The sequence below is a fragment of the Balaenoptera acutorostrata genome, chromosome 1 (assembly GCF_949987535.1).
Source record: "Balaenoptera acutorostrata chromosome 1, mBalAcu1.1, whole genome shotgun sequence".
Lineage (NCBI taxonomy): Eukaryota > Metazoa > Chordata > Mammalia > Artiodactyla > Balaenopteridae > Balaenoptera > Balaenoptera acutorostrata.
In genome coordinates this window covers 113214370-113234178 of record NC_080064.1, presented here as the reverse complement: position 1 = coordinate 113234178, position 19809 = coordinate 113214370, and the positions used below count along the sequence as shown (strand labels likewise).

The following is a 19809-nucleotide window of genomic DNA, read 5'->3' as shown; positions in this document are numbered from 1 at the left end:
AGCATCCACACGATGACTTTCCTCTGTTTGGAAGATATGGGATGGCTGTGTCCCAAGTTTTTCCTATTGAGGACCCTTTTCAACAGGGGACAGATGCAGCCTATCTGATGATCAAGAAGTACAAGGTTGCCTTTGTGATTCCGTTAACACCCCCCTGTCCAATAAACAGTCTTCTGATGAATAATGGCCCTTCCTTTTCCTTCCCCACAGGTCCATCACCTGATAATGATGTAAACATGGCAGAAGCAACCACGCCCCTTCCAGAAACCCCAGGGCTCATTTGGGGAAATACTTTCATCATTAAAGTCTTTGAGAAATTGCTACTTATTTCTTAAACTTACCTGATTTTTTTCCCAGAGGTAATTTAATCCTGCATTAAGGAGAAGCTCACCCCAAAATGGTCCTCCTTAACTTTAAACCCATCTTTCCTTACCCCTTTCCCCCATAATCATTCAAGTCTTTCCTTGAAATGACCCAGGTGCCAAAGCATAATTGCCTCTCAAGCATAGTTTTAGAACTTATTTATTTCAAACATTTACAATTTTCACTTTAAATGCAAAGTAGCTAGTAAAAAGAGAAAACATTGAAAGACATCATACTGACCCTTTGCCCCATATACAGACATCATCAGCCTTTGGTATTTGCTTTCAGGTAATTAAGTAAAAAAATAAAAACAAAAACTTAAAACTATTATTTCTCTCCAGAAAAAAAAAACAATGTAAAGTTGAGGTATTCTATTTAATGGATGTGTGATCTCCATCCAAATATGGTTTCTCTGTTAATGAACAGCCTTGCTACATGCTGTTCCAATCCTTTCCTTCTGAAGTAGATCTGCATTTGAGCATATGTTCATACAACTGACAATGTTCCTTAATAATCATTAAGGTTGCCATAGAAACTCACTGGCGCTGGGGCCAGGCTACACCAAGGACACGATGCTGGAAGGACCTTTCGGGGATGCGCAGGAGTGTCTGGCACAGAAGCTGAGCCAGCTGGGCTCCCTTTCAGCAACAGCCCCACTGCCAACTGCTGCATGGAAGGCTGGGATCCAGGCTCATGCTCCCAAGGACCACCAGTTGCCCCTGCTTCTCCAAATTAAGATACATTTCTCACCAACTCCTCCCCAACTGGGTCAATCTTAAGTGCCTTTGATGAAGCGATATAGCTCAGCACCAAAGCAGCCAGGCAAGGCATTCCTGAACATTCTGCAGGAAACCCACAAACCATGACCACTCCCAGCCTGCCCTGCTCAGCTCTGTTCACCACCAGGTGGGCTCCCAATCCATTCCAGCATCAGATTCCATCCCTTGTAATGGTGTTTCCTTCCCTTGGGGGCAGCTGGGAAATGGTGGACACAAGGGGTGAGCCAAGAGCCTAGCCAACGAACTGCAAGGGCAAGCCTCCATCAGGGCAAAGAGCTCTCAGAGTCACCAAGGGCTTTGTAGACACATTCAATGTTACCTCCTCGACCTTTTTTTTTTTCATTAATGCTACAAAAATTAATGACCACTTTAATTGAGACCTTGATCTAGCATATTTTCAACTTTTCCCACCCAGCAGGATAAGTTGCCCATCTTTAACAAAAATTGTCGCTGTGTTGACATTTCACATCTGGCTGTGTAGCAGATTGCTACAGTTATTAGGTGAGTAGCATCACTACTACTTGAGGATAAAAGGCAGCACGTGTGCTGCAGAAACACAGGTAAGAATGACCTATGGATTGAAACACACATTCACTGACCACAGATTCAAGGACAGAGAAAGCTTAGGGTGTATACCTGTGTACACTGAGCAAGGCCTACAACCCAGAGAAGACAAATATTTTTCCTTCATCTATACTAGCTTATAAAAAAATAAAGGGAAAAAAACCCTCTTCAATTAAAAAAAAAAATGCAGTTCCGTTCCAATAATAATGAAAGCAATAACAATTTGGAGATCAAAGCTGCCTAGCTCTCAGCAATCATGAGCTATCTGGATTTCACATCTCCCACTAGCACCGCTCTGCCTGGCTCTGGTAATATTACACGTGGGTAAAACTTTGTCAAGAGTTAAAGAACCGTGGGCACAGAATCACCCTATCTCATGCAGATTCTCATTTCTTATATTTCCCTTTAACAGCATTTTTGCTGTTCTCAGTCAAGGAAAATTTAGAGAAAAACAAAACAAAACAAAACCACCTGCCTCACTTTTGTCAAGTTAAGATTAGCTGCCAAAAGCAGCAACAGGGCCTGAAATTTACAGCCAAAGCCAGCAATGAAAATCACTGCATAGTCCAACATCATAACAGTCTGAACCTGGCAAACGGTAAATAAAACATGGTCATTTCTATCCTTTCCCCACCTATCTGGTGCTGGTGGTTATTTTTCTAAAAGGGGAGACTATTAGAAAAGTTTTGTGGTCTGGTAAATTTTTAGTGGTGGTTACATGACTGATTTTAATCACAGCTTCATTCTGGGACCTCCCAGAATACTTGAGGGTGCTTGTTTGGGTAACCACTAACATCACTGAATTTTCAAAGCCCAGACAGAAAAGTGAACTGAAGTGGTTAGTGCAGTGTCATGGCTAGACATTTACTCGGTGCTTCAATACTAGCTGAACTGAATCACATTCAAGGAACTAACTGAAGAGAGGAAGGCACCAAGTTTAGGGATTTTTTTTTTTAATGAACCTCCTCTGATACCCAAGGGCTCGTGGCTTTCAGGGGTGGGGATTTTCAGCTGACCTGCTGGGTAATCGTGGGAGGCTTGCTTCCCAGCACTGTGACACGGAGCTGGACACCGTTTCCTTCTCAGCCGCCTGGGGGAGTAGTAACAAGCTGCTTTTCCGCTCAATTAGAGAAGAGGCAGACTTTTTTTTTTCACTCTTTAAGGCAAAAACAAAATTTAGAATGAAACCAGAGTCTCTTCTCTAATAGGGCAAAATCTCCTTTTCTCCTCCTTTTCCACTTGACTCAGTTTTGTGCTAAACAAAGCTATTGTGCTTTTCCCCCATTATTTCTATACTGACACTCAGCTAATACTGCATCTTCCACTCTCTGAAGATAAAATAGTCCGCAGTTTTTTAAAAACCAAATTAAAATCCATTCTTGCCAGGTTCTTTTGTCTTTTCGCATAAATATTATCTTCCCTGGTTACTCAGGCTCAGCTGAAACCAAAATAAACAAAGCTGGAAAAAGGCAGCTTTGATTTCACCACTGGCAGAAGCCCTCCCTAATGCCAGTTCTCATTTTGGAGGGCCAGGGGAGGGGGAGAATGGAGAATGGTGGTTTGCAGAGGCCGCCGTCCCTGTAGCAATGCTACGACAGACAAGCATGGAGACCCTGTCCCCACCACTCCCCCTCGGCTTCTTTCCTGAAGTCCTGGGATCCAAAAAGGGAAATCGAGCCAGTGCAGTTGCTTCTGGATTCAGCAAGTGCCTAGGACTATCATTCACATTTAGAAAAATGCTAATGAGAACTAATTATAATTCCATTTCAAACCATCAGGCCCTGAGATACTATCACCCCCCTCTCAGCTGTTCAGTGAAGAAAAGCAGGTGAGACTTTCCCCCAGCCTCGGTGGTTTAAGAAAAGCCAATCTCAGGCCTAGTAAAACTGAATTGCGAAGGCACTTGGGTTTCAAGAAGCTAGAAGGTGAAACTGTGCGGTGGGCCAAGAGATAAGCGACTCGGGGAGTCTTTGGCTGGAAATTCATCCCACCCGCCTGAGGGTGCAGCTCCTGGAGGTGGGTCGGGTTGCGCGGGCGGCCAGCAACTTGTCCACACCAAGCCCGGGGGGGAGTCTGAGGCCTGTGCAGCCACCCGGCTCTGCCCACTTGAGTGTCCAGTAGAGTCCTGACACCCCTCTCTTCACGGGGGCCTGAGTTCACTCTAACCCCTGGAAGCAGGGCATTTGGGGAAGAGTGGTTCAAAAACTCAACCACCTCTTCCTTCTGAACAGATGCAGCAAACCTTTTTTTCACCCAGCACAGAACTTTCTGCGAGGCCCTTCTGTAAAGGTGAAGCCAGAGGCCCCGAGTACCTGAGATGAGCTGGCATGGCAGTGAGGAGCATCTATTGCTAAGCCAGTTTCTGCTTCAGCTTCCACGTAGTCCAGGGGGCCTGACACTCCAGGCTGCCAGGTGCCACCCGGCCAGCCAGCTATCTGGGGAAGAAGTAGTCTCTGTTGCTGATGTCATAAGGGCTCTGAGGGCCACTGGCATCTGGTCGGCTAGTCCTCGAGGTGTTGTCAGACCCAAGGCTGCTGGGGGACACCGGCGGGGAGATGAGGGGGACGAGCACTGGGGTGGGCTTGGGCCTCTCAGGGACCAGCTGTCCCAAAGAATACGGTGGGTGCACGCTCGTCTTGCTTTCTTTCAGAGCCTGCAGCTTCCCCGTCTTCTTGAACCTTCACACAGACACACAAAGACAAACCACGCAAATGTTGAGTTCCCTCTGTGATAAACCCGCGAGAAAAACACCAACAGCTGGCTGCCCTAGCGGCCTGGCACCCCTGGGTTTCAGCTCCAAGAAGTGATAACTATTTATTCATTGGCTGTTTATTGTTACCAGGAGTTACACAATCCTCTGAAGAGTCATCAAAAATACCCCAAGAGGGCTTCCCTGGTGGCGCAGTGGTTAAGAATCCGCTTGCCAATGCAGGGGACACGGGTTCAAGCCCTGGTCCAGGAAGATCCCACATGCCGTGGAGCAACTAAGCCTGTGCGCCACAACTACTGAGCCCACACGCCACAACTACTTAAGTCCATGCGCCTAGAGCCCGTGCTCCGCAACAAAGAGTAGTCCCCGCTTGCTGCAACTAGAGAAAGCCCGCGCACGGCAACGAAGACCAACGCAGCCAAAAATTAATTAATTAATTAATTAATTAATTTTAAAAATACCCCAAGAGAATAGGTGTGTGTTGTGGGTCCAGTTTACCAATGGGGAAACTGAGGCTTTGAGAGTGTGGCTTTGAGTACCCCTTTATAGCACCGAGAATTTAGTTTGTCCTGCTCCAGAGGCTGCCCAGAGGGGCCCCTCAGTCAAATTAACACTGGCCAGAGGTGAAGAATTGGCAGCTGCCTTTAATGGCAGGGAAAAGGCTGTACTGCTCCCTCAGCAGCCCTCCTGCTCCTCTTGCTTCCAATACTCCCGGCGTCCCCAATTCTCCCTACACCTCTGGGTCCCCTCACACCATGCTGGCACGTTCTCACAGACTCGGCCGTGGGCACCACTTGGGCACAAGTGACTCATCTGACAGGAAACTCAATGTTAAACAGGAAGGAGATAGACATCTCTCTGATCACAGCTTCGTTCACCCTGCTCCATTCTGGGCCCAAAGCCAGGGCTCAGTAACTGAGAAAAGTCACTTGACAGCCCAAAGAAAGATGAGATGGTGATAGCAATCTTCAAAGGTACAATCAGGTCTCCTCCCTGAAGGGGCCCTTCTGTGGTGTGCGGCAGCTCATCTCCCCCTCCTGCTTCCCACTTTGTCACCTACTAACTTATTGCCCACTGACCTCAAAGTGGGAGCAAGGTGGTCTCCCTCAATTCTACCAAACGTCAGCTACTCCAGGAAGGGCTGGGAGGGAAGAGGGGAAACCAATGTCAAAAACAAGGTTTGGGGATTTTCCTTAGGTTTCTTTTTATATCGACAGGCTATTCCTGTCCTTGTTATGATAAATAATTGATAGTTGGCTCCAAATCTGCCATTGGCTCTTAGCCTGTTATCCAAATGGAATAAACAATCTGCAGAATGTGACTTAGGCTTCGCCATTCAGGCACTGCACAGGAAGGGAACACAGCAGGGGTGCTTACTGGAGCTATGGTGGGTCCCTGGGTGGAATCCTCCTCCCTCATGAGAGAACTGAGGATAGAGTCATTACACTCTGGATTTCAAAATATTCAGACCCTCTGACCCAAGAATTCCACTTCTGGGAATATACCCTCAGGAAAGAGCATAGCTATGGAAAAAGCTTTATGCACAAAGATGTTCAACACAGTGTTGTTTACAAAAGCAAAACAACAACCCAAATGCCCAATAATAGGAGGTTGGTTAAGTGATCTTGGGTATTATAGCCACCTAACAGAGGAGTGATGAAAGTGAGGTTTACAAAGAATTTGTAATAATGGGAAGAAGTGCTTATGTTATATAACTGATACTAAATTTAAAAGGCAGGATTCAGAGCTGTAGAGACAGAATAATCATGGCTACATAAAAACAAACAAGAAACTATGCAGAGGAAAAAGACTCAGAGGAAATTCATCTAAATATAAAGTGTTCATGATCTGGCTGTCAATTGCATGGGTATCTTCACTTTGTGGAAATTCATGGCACTGTACACTTACGACATCTGCACTTTCCTATATGTTTGTTAGACTTCGATCACATTTACATTTTAAAAATTAACAGTGGCTGTCTTTGCATAATGTGTCATTTTTCTCCCTTCTTTCTATTTGGCAGTATTTAGCAAATTACCAATTTTTAGCAAATAATCATGTATCACAATTTTTTTAAAGTCTCTATTGATGTTACCTAACCAATATGGAAAGCAGTCTCTGTCCTCAGTTTTTTTCCAGAGCAATTGGATGGGTAACTGAGAAAGATGAGCCTTCCTTCTTTTGAAAAATCTTGAGGAGTGAATGAGATTTTTTGGCAAATCACTAAGCTCAGAGGGGCCTTTGAAACCCCAGGGTCTGGGGTATATCCACACTTGGCACTGCCCCACCCTGGGCAGGGGTCTGAGCAGGACCTGGGGGCTGGAGAGGGTGCAGGGCGGGTAGAAGGAACAAAGGAGCTGAGCTGTCAGACTTCATTTGCACCTCAGCCGCCACCTTTTACCTATTTTACATACTTGGGCTTCGTAATATTTTGCTTAAAGAAAAGGTTCTGCAGCTAAAAGAAATTTTTAAAAAACGCTTATAATATCCCTTAACCATAGAAGTGGGAGAGTATGATTTTAAAATATTGAAATGAGGGACCTCCCTGGCGGTCCAGTGGTTAAGACTCTGCGCTTCCACTGCAGGGGGCACAGAACTGAGATCCCGCACGCCCCGCGGTGTGGCCAAGAAAAAAAATTGAAATGAGACAATACATTCAATACAAAATGATTTAAATCATAGGCATTCGCAGAGGAAGTCCTCGCCTAATAGTGTTAGCCATTGTAGATAAATGTGCAGAAAAGCAATTCTCTGCTATGAGAATCCTATTTTCTCAGTGCCTGATAGCATAAAATAAAGAGAGAGAAGCAGTGGGGCACAGGGAGCAGGGTACGGAGAACTGGCCCCTGTAAGTTATAACATCCACTTAAGAAGATGGTACACCTTTTTCAATAGCACATTTAAATTTTAAAAAATTGTCACCGATGTTGCTGGAAAAATATTTAGGAAAATACTATGCTTTGCTTGAGACACAAAATAAATGCACTAAAAATAAAAAGATGGTGTCACAGGTGGGCGGGCTTTACTTCCTCCACCTGTCTCTCATTCTGTCCACTGTAATCTGGCCACCCCAACGGTACAGTGGCCCAACCATTTTGGCACCCCAGGCTCCCACATCATCTCTGCATTTATACTCTTGTCTTGACACGGGGGACTTTGGGAGTAGCGGGGTTTTTCATTACTTGAAATAACTGGCCTCTTTCCAAATAAATTTGCCTTATATGAGAGAAAATGGAAACTCACCAGGCTAGGAAATAAATTACTGATATGTTCTCTGCACAAGGCACTGTGCCTTCGGGGACTCTGGTTGTGTAGCAACCAGCCAGTGTACAAGCACCATCAGCACATTAGCAGACTAAGTCTGTGATGAGCGCTGTGGCCAATTCCCAGCCTAACGCTTCTCTCTTAGGGATTAACAGCACACCAAGATGGCGGTGCTTGTTAGCGGGGCCACTGGCCAACACTGGACTGATAGGACCAACTGGGCCCACCTCTTAGCTGACAGCAGGCTGGTGCAGTGGGCAGGGACTCTCAGGACACAAGTTCTAGGCCTGTCTCTGCTATTAATAAGCTGTGTGTCCTTGGGCAAGTCATCTTACCTTTCAGGGCTGTTTTCTCATTTGTAAAATTAAAGAGTTTGACTAAATGACCCGCAAGGCCCTATCCAAAAAGCACAAGCTTTGGGTTTGAATCTTGGCCTTACCATTACTAGCTGTAATCACTCCACCTCTTTCAGCTTTAATTTCCTCATCTGTCAAGTGGAAATCATGATATTTACTCTATAGGGTCTGTGGTAGGTTATGAGAAAGGCCTTTTGAAGCCCTAATGATATAGATATAGAAAGAGAACACAGAAGTATGTGTCTGAGGTGAGGCAACGGATCCCTTAGAAGGCAGTAGGAAGACCTCAGAAAGTTGTCATGGCCCCTCTCTGACCCAAAGGTATAAAAGACAGTGAGTTCTTGGCTCCTCCAAGGAGTTACCTCCACTCTTGAGGAACCTTATCTTCTGCACACCCTTTGGACAGCTTGCTCACTACTTCATTGGAAAATCAAAGCAAAACAACCCGAACACAGCTTGAGTTGTCATCTTGCTCATCTTCCAACCCAGACCACCTTGGTGGGCAAGCTATTTCAGGGTCACTGTGAGAATTCAATGAGCTATAACATGCGGAAAAGCTCTCTGCCAAGGTCTTACCCCTCCTTCCCAAACACCCCCAAAGACCACCTCTCACAAGTTACACACAAGGGAAGAGACAGGAAAAACACAGTGAAATTTCTCCTCTACTTATATTATTGTAATTAACCACCATCCAAAGTCACAGCCCAGCCTGATTTTCTTTAGGGCTTCAGCATATGCAAAATTACCAGTTCCTGCAGTAAAATCATGAACATAGGAAGTTTTCTTTATTGCCCATTCACTGGGAGCGCTGTTACGTGATGTCTCTGCAAGCTTGGGAACGAATGACAAAACCAATGACCGAATGGAGAGAGAGACTCGGATGAAATGGGCATGGGCGTTACAGTGACCAGGGCGCCAACCGAGCCCTCACCTGTGGTGTTTCCTCACCATGACCGGACGAGGGCACTAGGACAGGGCATTTAAAGGTGATCCACTAGGTCTGCTTATTTGGAGACATGGAATATTCCCAAGAATGTCTAGCTAGGCACTTCAGAGTTACCTGTGCACATACCCCTGGTGTGGTGCTTCTCTCGTGGTATTTTACTGATTTTAGTACGTGGCTCTTGGAGGAGAGGAAGGGTCATATTCTTACTGCAATCCCAGAGCCTAAGGGGTTTCTTCAGTGTCTAACACACACTTCTCCCTCTGGTGTTCACAGCCAGGTTTTCCTGTTTCTTCTCCTGTCAGGCCACTCCTTCTCAGCCCCTTTCTCATCGCCTCCTCTACACAATTTTTCAATTGTCTTCCACAGGTTACGTTGTTGGCCCCATCCTCTCCCATGGCCCCAACTACCATCTGCCTGCTGCCAATGATCTGAATTATCTCCAAAACTTGTCCACTTGGGGTTTCCCCAGTGGTGCCAACATGTAATCGTCGCTTTTCACTCAGTTGTTCTACCTCCAGTGTTTTCCAGTCTTCATGGACGACACCCTCCATCTGCCCAACTGCTTAAGCCAGAAACTTGAGGGTCAGACTTGACTCCTCTCTCTCCTCCATTCTTCTCTTCTGAGCTGTCATCAAATCTTGTCAATTCTACCTCTAAAATATACCTGGAATCCATTCATGGCTCTCCAACCCATTGCCAGCATCCTAGCCCTGGCAAAGCTAGATCAGGAACATAAGAACACCACAGGACCACCCCCCGGGCCCATCTCACCTCAGGACGATGCCAATACAGAGGAGCGTCCCAAAGGCCAGGCTTCCTCCAGCCACCAGGAATGTGGGCAGCGGTACCGAAGTAGAATCTTGCACTAGCAAAAAAAAAAAAAAAAGGAAGAGAAAGAAGAGGAGGAGGAGGAAGAGGAAGCAGAGGAAAGAAGGGAAAAAAAACCACTCAGCAGGTGCTGTCAAAACCTCAGAAGAACCTCACCCCTGTAGGAGGAAACAGCTCTGCGTTAACCAACAGGCCACTTGACGAGCTTGCCAGTTTTCTGGCCAAAGCCACCTCTACAGGAGTCACCCCCAGCACAACCTGACAGACCCCAGGATTCCACCACTTGGCAAGAGATACACCTCAAGCTCAGAGCTTCTGAGCGCCTGCGGCCAGCCACAGACTCCCACTCACTTTCAAAGTGGCTTTTCTAGTGGCATTCAGCCTGCCCCACAAGGCACAGAGGGAGTGCCAGGAACAGAGGCTTGGGGGACCTCATGGACGGCAGCGCCACCGAGGGCAATGTCACGGAGGCTCAGGTGCTTTAAATCAAGTGTTCAGGTGCAGTTTTCCCCAGTGGGGTGTCACCTCTTGCCTGTCTCCCCACTTGGTACTCAAGCCCCAGCCATATGAACTTCATTCCATCCTCCTCATGCCATGTTCCCTCTCCTCCCAGAGCTCCGCCCACTGCCCTCTTCTCCCCCAGGACGCTCGTCCACCTTCACTGCACCTCTTTGCTGTCCAGTCCCTCCTGGACCTTTGAGTCTCACATGAGGTGATGTCATTTCCTTTGAGAAGTGACCCTGCTCCAAGCTGGCTATGTGCCCTTCCTGGTTACTCCTCCACCTCCAGTCTGAGCTCCCTGCGGGGACCACATGTGTCTTCTTCCCAGCTGCTCCCAACGGCTCGCGCAGTGCCTTGAACAAAGCAGGCTCACCAATATTTCATTGAATGAATAAAAGAACAAACTAGCTTCACAAGCAGCCACGTCCTCCCACAGAAAGCTCCTTCCCATGGCTGCCAGAGAGAGACCTGGACTAGACAGAGAGTACATCTGTCTACCATCATTCTCTCCTGCTGGCAATGCAGATACTTGCAGTCTCATGGACTTGGGATTCAGGCCCTTCCGCCCCAAACAGTACCCAGTGCTGATGAAGATGTCACCTGCCAGTCATCACTTCGAGTGCCCAGTGGACGCAGGCTTTGCCTTGAGCCCCAACTGGTAGTGGGCACTGACCACAAGGACGGGTCTCTCCTAGTATGTCCTACATCTCTTGGCAGAGACAGCCGTTTCATGTATGCTTGGCTGACTCGTTTACTAATATTTCATCACCTTTGGTATTTGTTCCTTCATTAATTCAACAAAAATTTATTGAGTGTCTATCGTGTGCCAGGCTTTGTTCTAAGCCTTGGGGATACAGAGAATTGGATGACAGAAAGGCTCCTGGCTTCCTGGATCTTACATTCTAATCAAGGGAGACAGACAAATACGTATGTAATATGATGTCAGCAGTGACAAGGGCAATGATGGAAAACAAAACACAGGAAGGGAAGAGTGACAGCAGGAGGTTCTGTCAGATTGGGTGGTGGGGAAAGGCCTCCCTGAGGAGGGGGCATTTGAGCAGAGGCCTGGATGAAGGGGCTGGCCGAGTGGAGGTCGGGGGAAGAGCATCCAAGGTAGAGCAAGCAGCAGACGCGAAGGCCATGAGGTAGAGCATGTGTGTAAGAGTGAGGAGGGCAGAGTGAGTGAGAGGAAGAAAGGAGGAGGCGAGGTCTAAAGATTGGGGGCCTGACCCCATGGAGACTAGGGCCTTTCTTAGGTCTTTGGCTTTTACTTCAGGAGAGAAGATGGTATTGAGCCAAGGAGAGCTTGGATTTGTGTTTTAAGAATCATTCTGGCTGGTGGCTGGAAAAGAGTCTATTGGGGATTAAGACTAAAAGCCAGCAGACCAGCAGGCAGCTCCTAAAGTCCTACAGGAGGAAAGACAGCAGTGGCTGGACTGGGTGTTGGCAGTGGAGGAGGTGAGAAGAGGTCAGCTCCTGGACATGCCTCAAGATACAACTGGCTGGACCTGCTGAGGGACTGGACATGGGATGAGGGATAGAAGAGGAAGCATGTCTAATTCCCTGGCCCCAGCAACCCAGAGGATGTGGTGTCAGTTCCTGAGACGAGGAAGAAGGACAAGAACAGATTTGGGTGGAAGAGGCGGGGAGGCATCAAGCATTCTCTTTTAGACACATTCAGTTTGAGATTTTTAGTAGGTATCCAGGTGGACACGTCACCTAGGCAGTTGGATACACGAGTCTGGATCTTAGTGGAAAGGTCAGAGATGGGGCTATAAGTTTGGGAGTCATGAGCCCAACAGATGGTCTTTAAAGACATGGGGCTGAATGAGATAGATCATCAGTGAGAGTGGATGGAGAAGACTCCAAGGTCCTTCCTCCACAGCAGCCCCTGAACTGCTGCCCCAGCCTCCTGCCCTTCCACCCATATCACTTAAGGCTCATTTCACATGGCACCTCCTCCATGAACTTTCTCTGATTCCCCCAATGGACATGTTCTCTCTCAAGTCTCTAAATCCCACTTTGCTCTATCTATGGCTCTCTTTTGGCCAGTCTCACACCCTGCTCTCTGTTAGTTACTACTTTACTCTTTACCAGAGCCTGCCCCCTTGATGGTAGACTCCTGGAGAGCAGGGATGGGTTCAATTCCCTCTGAGTCCCCAGCTGTGCAGGCAGAGCTTAGCCCCAGGTGTTTAGTAGGTCCCCCCAGCTGCACTGCACTAGGTAGGGCTTTGCAACTGGGATGACAGAGCATGGGCGTCCAGCATCAGGTGCGGCAGGAATCTGCCCAGGTAAAGGTACAGAGGCCAAGGCCTTCCTCAGAAAGCCCAAGAGCCATCAGATGGATCTACTCAGCTACTGAGCCTCCAGAGTCTGGACCCCATGAGTCCCAAACATATAGTTAAAAAACACAGGACCTGGGATCTTTCTTTTTTTTGGCTGGGATCTTTCTTTTTTTTTTTTTTTTTTTAATTTTTTTTTTTTTTTTTTAAAGAAATTCACGTTATTTATTTATTTATTTATTTATTTATGACTGTGTTGAGTCTTCGTTTCTGTGCGAGGGCTTTCTCTAGTTGCGGCAAGTGGGGACCACTCTTCATCGCGGTGCGCGGGCCTCTCACCATCGCGGCCTCTCTTGTTGCGGAGCACAGGCTCCAGACGCGCAGGCTCAGTAATTGTGGCTCACGGGCTTAGTTGCTCCGTGGCATGTGGGATCTTCCCAGACCAGGGCTCGAACCCGTGTCCCCTGCACTGGCAGGCAGACTCTCAACCACTGCGCCACCAGGGAAGCCCTGGGATCTTTCTTGATGGGAATGTTACTGAGTTTTCCTGGTCTCACATGTATAGGGAATCAGAACCACTGAAATCAAGGGTTTCCGAAACAAAGATTTATTCCATTCCTCAAAGTGTATTCCATTTCAGACTCCAATAATTTTCTTGGTAGCACATTCATTTGTATTCTGGGCCAACTGTGAAGTATTTTACTGATTTATCCCACTCTTCTTATGGTCTCTTCACTATATCATAGCTAACAATATCAAACTTGGAGGTATAAAGTTAACAAAAAAGAATATTTCTGCCATTGATCCTTTTCATTAAGCAGACTGGTCCTCTGCCAATATTTCCAAAAAGAAAAGGACTTTCTGCAGAGACAAGTTCTTTTGCATTCCATAGGCCATAGAAATACAAAAATATCCAGTCCTTACCTGGGAGGCTTGTTGCATTTGCAGAATCTTTGGAGAAAATATTTTCATTATCTTCATTAGTAGCAGGTGCCTAAAAGAGACATTCCTGACTGTAAGCCTGTTTCTTCAGATTCCACCATCATTCAGGACCCAGCTCAGGTGCCACCTCCTCCTTAACCCCCTGCCTGATCCACCCAAGGCATTCCTTTCTCTATCTCATGGACCTCTCCATGTCTGACCTGTCAATCTCAACTTTTGCACTATTATTTGTATCTAACAGCTTGCCTACTCAAGGTGGGGATTTCTTCCCATCTGCCTCTCTACCAGGAGCTTAAGGGCACAGCACCTTCCACAGAGGAGAATCAATAGATACCCTGAAGCAGCAGTTGTATTATGGTCCAGTCCCAGGGCGTGGATACCACCACTTACTAGGAAAAGCACAGGCTAGAACTTTGGATCCACCACTTACTAGCTATGTAACCTTGGGCAAGTTTCTTAACCCACGTGGGCATCACTTTTCCTTCCTTGTAGGCACAACCATCCTGACACCCAAATCTTGGTTATCATAAGGATGAAATGAGTTAGCAAACACCAGGCTCAGAGCCTAGCACAGCGTGGCAAGTTCTCAGTGTCAGTTCCCTCCACGCTCCAGCCCCACAAGCGTGGGCTTCACCCTGGAGCTGCTTCCACTGGTGCCTGGACAGTCCTGCATCCAATATAGCCAAGGTGCGGGACCCCAGGCTCCTTCCCTGTGCTGCCCAGCTCCAGGAGTGGCTGAGCCTCCCAGCTTAGCATTTAGGGAATTAAGGACCAGGAGAGGAGTTGTAGTTGGATGGGAAATTGGATTACTCAAGGATTTGTTGAGTAGCTTCAGAAGTAATCCTCTTTCCAGAAAATTATGACACCAGGAGTCCACAGGAGAAGAGCTCAGAAAAACTGAATCTGAGTCACAAGCTAAGCCGTTAGCGGTGCCCAGAGGTTCAGAGATGAAACAGCAGGCACCAGACACAGAGAAGCTCAGTGAGCTAGGCCGGCACCGCTCCACACTTTCCATGGCCCACATCCCCGGGACGAGAGAAGTGCTCTTACCCTGCTTTACAGAGGCATGAAAAGGACAGGCAAGTTGCCCGTGGCCACGTTTCTAGTAAGTGGCAGAGCTGAGATTTAAACCAATTTCTGCCTGATGCCAGCCCACAACCCTTAACACTAGGTGCTGCTGCCGTGACCCTTTGACAAGAACATGAGCTCACCTGTGTGGAGGGGGGCAGCTCAGTCTCAACTGGAGAACTCTTGGATTCTGTGGATAGAAGAGTCATTATTAATGATTCATGGATGCTGAAAGTCCTATCTGATGGAATAAAATTCATCACAATGAATTTTATGCTGGAAACAAACAAATATCCAACCCTAGAGGACTAGCTATATAAATTATGATATAGCCACATATTGTAATAGCCTTTAAAAATATTTTAGAAAACAGCTAAGAATATGCTATGTTTTATGAAAACTGCAAGACAGGAAAAAGGCCATAGAGTTTGATCCAGAGCTTCTAAAGAAACACATTTATATCATTATTCATTATATGTTATATGATATATTGCAATGTATATTCACACAGAAAAAAAAGTTGGAAGGATACACAGCACTAGATATAAACACCATTAACATTTTAATTTCCTTTATGCACCTTTTTGCAATAAAAAAATATTTAAACAACAGACTCTAGGGACTTCCCTGGTGGTCCAGCGGTTAAGACTCCGCACTCCCAATGCAGGGGTCCCCGGTTCGATTCCTGGTCAGGGAACTAGATCCCGCATGCCGCAACTAAGACCCGGCGCAGCCAAATAAATACATACTTCTAAAAAAATAAATATAAACAACAGATTCTCACCTGCCTGGGTGGGCTTAATACACTTTGCCCGAGAAGGGAGGTGGACTGGGCACCCTCCCAGGCCCCTCTCCCTCCATGGGAACCACATTTCTGCAGAAACCCCCAAGGCTGCAGAAGGCCAAGTATCAAAGCGAGAGTGCTGACACAAGGCCAGGCTCAGCGGCAAACATGGGCCCGAGGGACCAGGCGCTGAACCCTGGACAGGCGATGTGTGGAATGCTCTGGAGTTTAAAATATTTTCTTTTCAGTTCATCATTTTTCCATCAAGAAATTAAAAATACCACAGAAGCGGTTTACACAAAGATGTCGAGCCTCCCTGAGCCAGGAGTAGAAGGTCTAGCAAGGGGTTGGAGGAGAGGGGTGACCTTACTTCTGCTCAGGACAGAATTTCCAGAGAGAGTGTGCCTTCCCAGGAGGGGAGAAAAACCACACGCTAGGAGCACTGGAAGGGACACAAGAGCCCGTTCACCCTCCGCACGGTACAGAGAGGAAACAGAGGCCCAGAGAGGGAAAGCAACTCGTCCAAGGTCATACATCAAGTTAGCCCCAAATCAACCTAGGATAAATGGGAGGGACACAGTCTCTGTCTTATTCCTGTGTGTTCTTCCCAGACCAGCCTAGCAGAGAACAGTTAGACTCATAGCAGGGGGTGACTGAAGGATTAAAGGAGGGTGCGGGGATACTAGAATGAAAGCTAAAACCAGGAGACAGGGGCAACGCTACATAGGAAATATGGCTGACCATGGACGGTCATTCAGTGCGGTGGTTCCCAAACCCAGACACGTTCAGCACCACTGGTGGCCTTTTAGGTCCCATCCTTGACCTATGGCCTCAGGATCTCCAGGATGGGATTCAGACATCAGGGTTTTGAAAAGGTTCCCCAAACCCAGAGAGATGTTTCAGGAAGAAAGGGAGACCAGTATACTTTCAACCCTCAGCTCTGACCCCCCAACATGGTATGTGGTCCAGAAAAGGATGTTTAACCTTTGGTGGCTCAGATTTCCAGGGATAAAGTAGGAATTTTATCTCAAGTAACCCAGGAATGTTACCAGAATGGACAAAATTTTTCTAATGCATAGTAAGATTGTCTTACATAACAAGACTTTTTAAAAAGCTCCCTAGGGACTTCCCTGGTGGCACGGTGGTTAAGAATCCACCTGCCAATGCAGGGGACTTGGGTTCAATCCCTGGTCTGGGAAGATCCCACATGCCACGAAGCAACTAAGCCCGCGAGCCACAACTACGGAGCCCACGTGCTGCAACTACTGAAGCCCACACACCTAGAGCCCATGCCCCGCAACAAGAGAAGCCACTGCAGTGAGAAACCCATGCACCACAACAAAGAGTAGCCCCCGCTCACCACAACTAGAGAAAGCCTGCACACAGCAACGAAGACCCAACACAGCCAAAAAGAATAAAAATTTAAAACTAAATAAATAAAAAAAAATTTTTTAAACGCTCCCTAGATGATGATGGGGACCCCTGATTCAGACCATCTGTCCCCTGAGATGGAGCAACTTTTGCATCATTACTACTAATAATCATTTCCATTTTACAGATGAAAAAACTGGGGCTCAGGGTCGGAGGAAATAAGTTAGGTTAATAATACTAACTGCATACTAATAGAATATTACTAGTATTTCTAGCAGTGACCTTTGTGGAAGCTCGCCCTACTCCAGTTCCAAGTGGTTCTTAGCCTATGTGATGCTGAAGCCTCACAGCAATATACGAGGCAGGTACTATTATCTCAGGTTTACAGAGACATGGAGGCTCAGGAAGGCTATAAAACATTAGCAACATCTGTGAGCACATTTTTTTTTTTCTGTTTGGACAGAAGTATTTCATATTTCTCCTAAAGTATTTTATATTTCCCAATGCCTCCCTTCAGCTAGCATGTTGGGTGAAAGAGGAGAAGGAACCATCATTCACTGGTCCCCTTGTGCCCCCGTGTGCCCCCCATGTGCCAGGACGTTACAGGGGTAAGGATAGTCGTGGTGGTAACTAGACAAAACAGCAACAATAACAATGCCTAATATTTATTGAGCACTTACTATGTGCCAGGCACCATTCTACCTACTTTACATGAATTAACTCATTTAATCCTCACAACAGTACTCTGAGATTGGTACCGTTTTTATCCCCACTTTACATATGGGGAGAATGAGGCACAGGGAGGTTAAATAGCTTGCCTGAAGTTTTGTAAGAAATAAGTGTTAAGGCTTCTGACTCCAAGAATACTCTTTTTTCCCCTTTATTAAAAAAAAAAAAAATCACCTCTAGATTGAACATTTCTCAAATTCAGGGACTGTATCTTACTCATCTTTGTAAACTCACTTCTTAACACAGGCCTGGCATCTTGCTGAAAAACTGTGTAGTTAGAAAAATTTTAATTATGGAAAAAATCACTTGGAAAAAAAAGACTATTTGATACATTAACATCGACACTGAGTGTGTCCCTTGTATTAATATTTCCAGATTGTAAGGTGTACTTTTATATTCATAACAAAGTGAATGAATGAATGACCATACTCTAATAAGTGAGACTGATAAAGACCACCTGTGAGTTTTTTCCACACAAGTTTTTAAAACAAGAGACTTATTTCTGTTAATTTGAGAATGGATTTGGGTTTGCTTGCTTGGGTTTTGGAATAGAGAAATCCAATATAAAAGATGGCAGGGGTCTTCATACAGATGTGTAACCTTGGTCAAGACACTCAACCTCTTTTAGGCCTTGTTTCTTCACTTCTAAGCAAGGGGATAGCTTCCTCCTGCACAGATCACCTGGGATCACAGGCTGAAAGGACCTAGCACTCGCCCGGCACACAGTAATATCTGTTTAAAAACTGACCCAACTCTCAAAATTCAGAGCAGAGAATATAAAACATTTTCTAACACAATAATTTTTTTAAACCTAGATGACCTTGGGTATAGCGATAACATTTTATTTTATTTTATTATTTATTTATTTATTTATTTATTTATATTTTTGGCTTCGTTGGGTCTTCATTGCCGCATGTGGGCTTTCTCTAGTTGCGGAGAGTGGGAGCTGCTTCTTGTTGCGGTGGCTTCTCTTGCTGCAGAGCATGGGCTCTAGGCACGGGGGCTTCAGTAGTTGTGGCACGCTGGCTCAGTCGTTGTGGCGCATGGGCTTAGTTGCTCCGCGGCATGTGGGATCTTCCCGGACCAGGGCTCGAACCCGTGTTCCCCTGCATTGACAGGCGGATTCTTAACCACTGTGCCACCAGGGAAGTCCCACTAACACAATCTTTTTAAATTGTATATTATGACCAGTTAAGATATGGGCCACTGGGCTCCACGGTTGGAGTACATACATAGAGGGAAAATAGGAGTGGGCTGAGAATAAGAAGAGGAAAAGGAAAGAAAAAGGAAGCCAGAGAGTGGCAGAGAGATGAGGAAACAAGGGAAGAGGGACAAACCACAAAGCCAGACATTCCCAGAGAGGGGTTGGGGGCGGGGACACAGGGACCCACAAGCTGAGCAGCACCTTCCACTCTGAGCTTCACACCTTCCCTCACAACCTGTAAACCACCAACCAGAAAGTTAATCACGTCTCCTCCGTTCATGAAAAAAAACCAAAACCAAAACAAAACAAAAAAACCTCACCAAGGAGCTGACAGTCTCCTGAGGAGAAAGAAGTAACCTCCAGCTGGGCCCCAACACCACCCAGAATGGTCTGTGGAGAAGTCTATTGGTCTGAGGCCAAAGGAGAAAAAGATGGACAAGGCAGCGTGGATATTTGCATGGTGTAAGATTGCCAAAGTGTCTTCCTTCTGAGCTTAAGCCCTTGTTTCATCCTCTCTTTTATGAAATAATGGTGATGGTCAATGGCAATAGCAACTTTTTACTTAACCATTTAACTTTATGCCCTTACTTTGCAAAACTAAAAGTTGGTGACCTTATTTGGTCCCCAAAATTCTTTTTGAAATTTTACAGAAATCCCAGGAAGCTCTGAGCTATCAGGGAGGGTGTGGGAGCAACATGCAGGCTTGTGATCTAGAAAGATGCCCGTAGCAGTGGCATGGACGACGCCTGGTGCTCGCACACCAGAGACAGAGATCAGTTTCTGGGGTCGTTATAAGAATTCTGTCGAGGGCTTCCCTGGTGGCACAGTGGTTAAGAATCCGCCTGCCAATGCAGGGGACACGGGTTCGAGCCCTGGTCCGGGAAGACCCCACATGCCGCAGAGCAACTAAGCCCGTGTGCCACAACTACTGAGCCTGCGCTCTAGAGCCCGCGAGCCACAACTACTGAGCCTGCATGCCACAACTACTGAAGCCCGCGTACCTAGGGCCCATGCTCTGCAGCAAGAGAAGCCACCGCAATGAGAAGCCCGCGCACCGCAACAAAGAGTGGCCCCCACTCGCCGCAAGTAGACAAAGCCCGCACAGCAGCAACGAAGAC

The 19809-nt window shown here is 46.6% G+C and overlaps 1 protein-coding gene across 8 annotated transcripts in view; it reads right to left on the bottom strand.

Annotated features, from left to right (window-relative positions):
- Positions 1-506: 506 nt before the first annotated feature.
- The window catches only part of IL6R (interleukin 6 receptor), a 49299-nt gene continuing 29996 nt past the window's right edge, over positions 507-19809 (bottom strand). For 7 of the 8 annotated variants that reach the window (XM_007178486.3, XM_057546244.1, XM_007178490.3 and 4 more), the window contains 4 exons: positions 14747-14793; positions 13518-13587; positions 9754-9847; positions 507-4384 (listed from right to left, as the gene is read on the bottom strand). In XM_007178486.3, coding sequence (XP_007178548.1) covers positions 4138-4384; positions 9754-9847; positions 13518-13587; positions 14747-14793 — 458 coding nt within the window. In that variant the 3' untranslated portion in view covers positions 507-4137. Of the gene's footprint in view, positions 4385-9753; positions 9848-13517; positions 13588-14746; positions 14794-17141; positions 18594-19809 lie in introns of those variants that run through there. The other variant, XM_057546261.1, reaches the window with a different exon arrangement.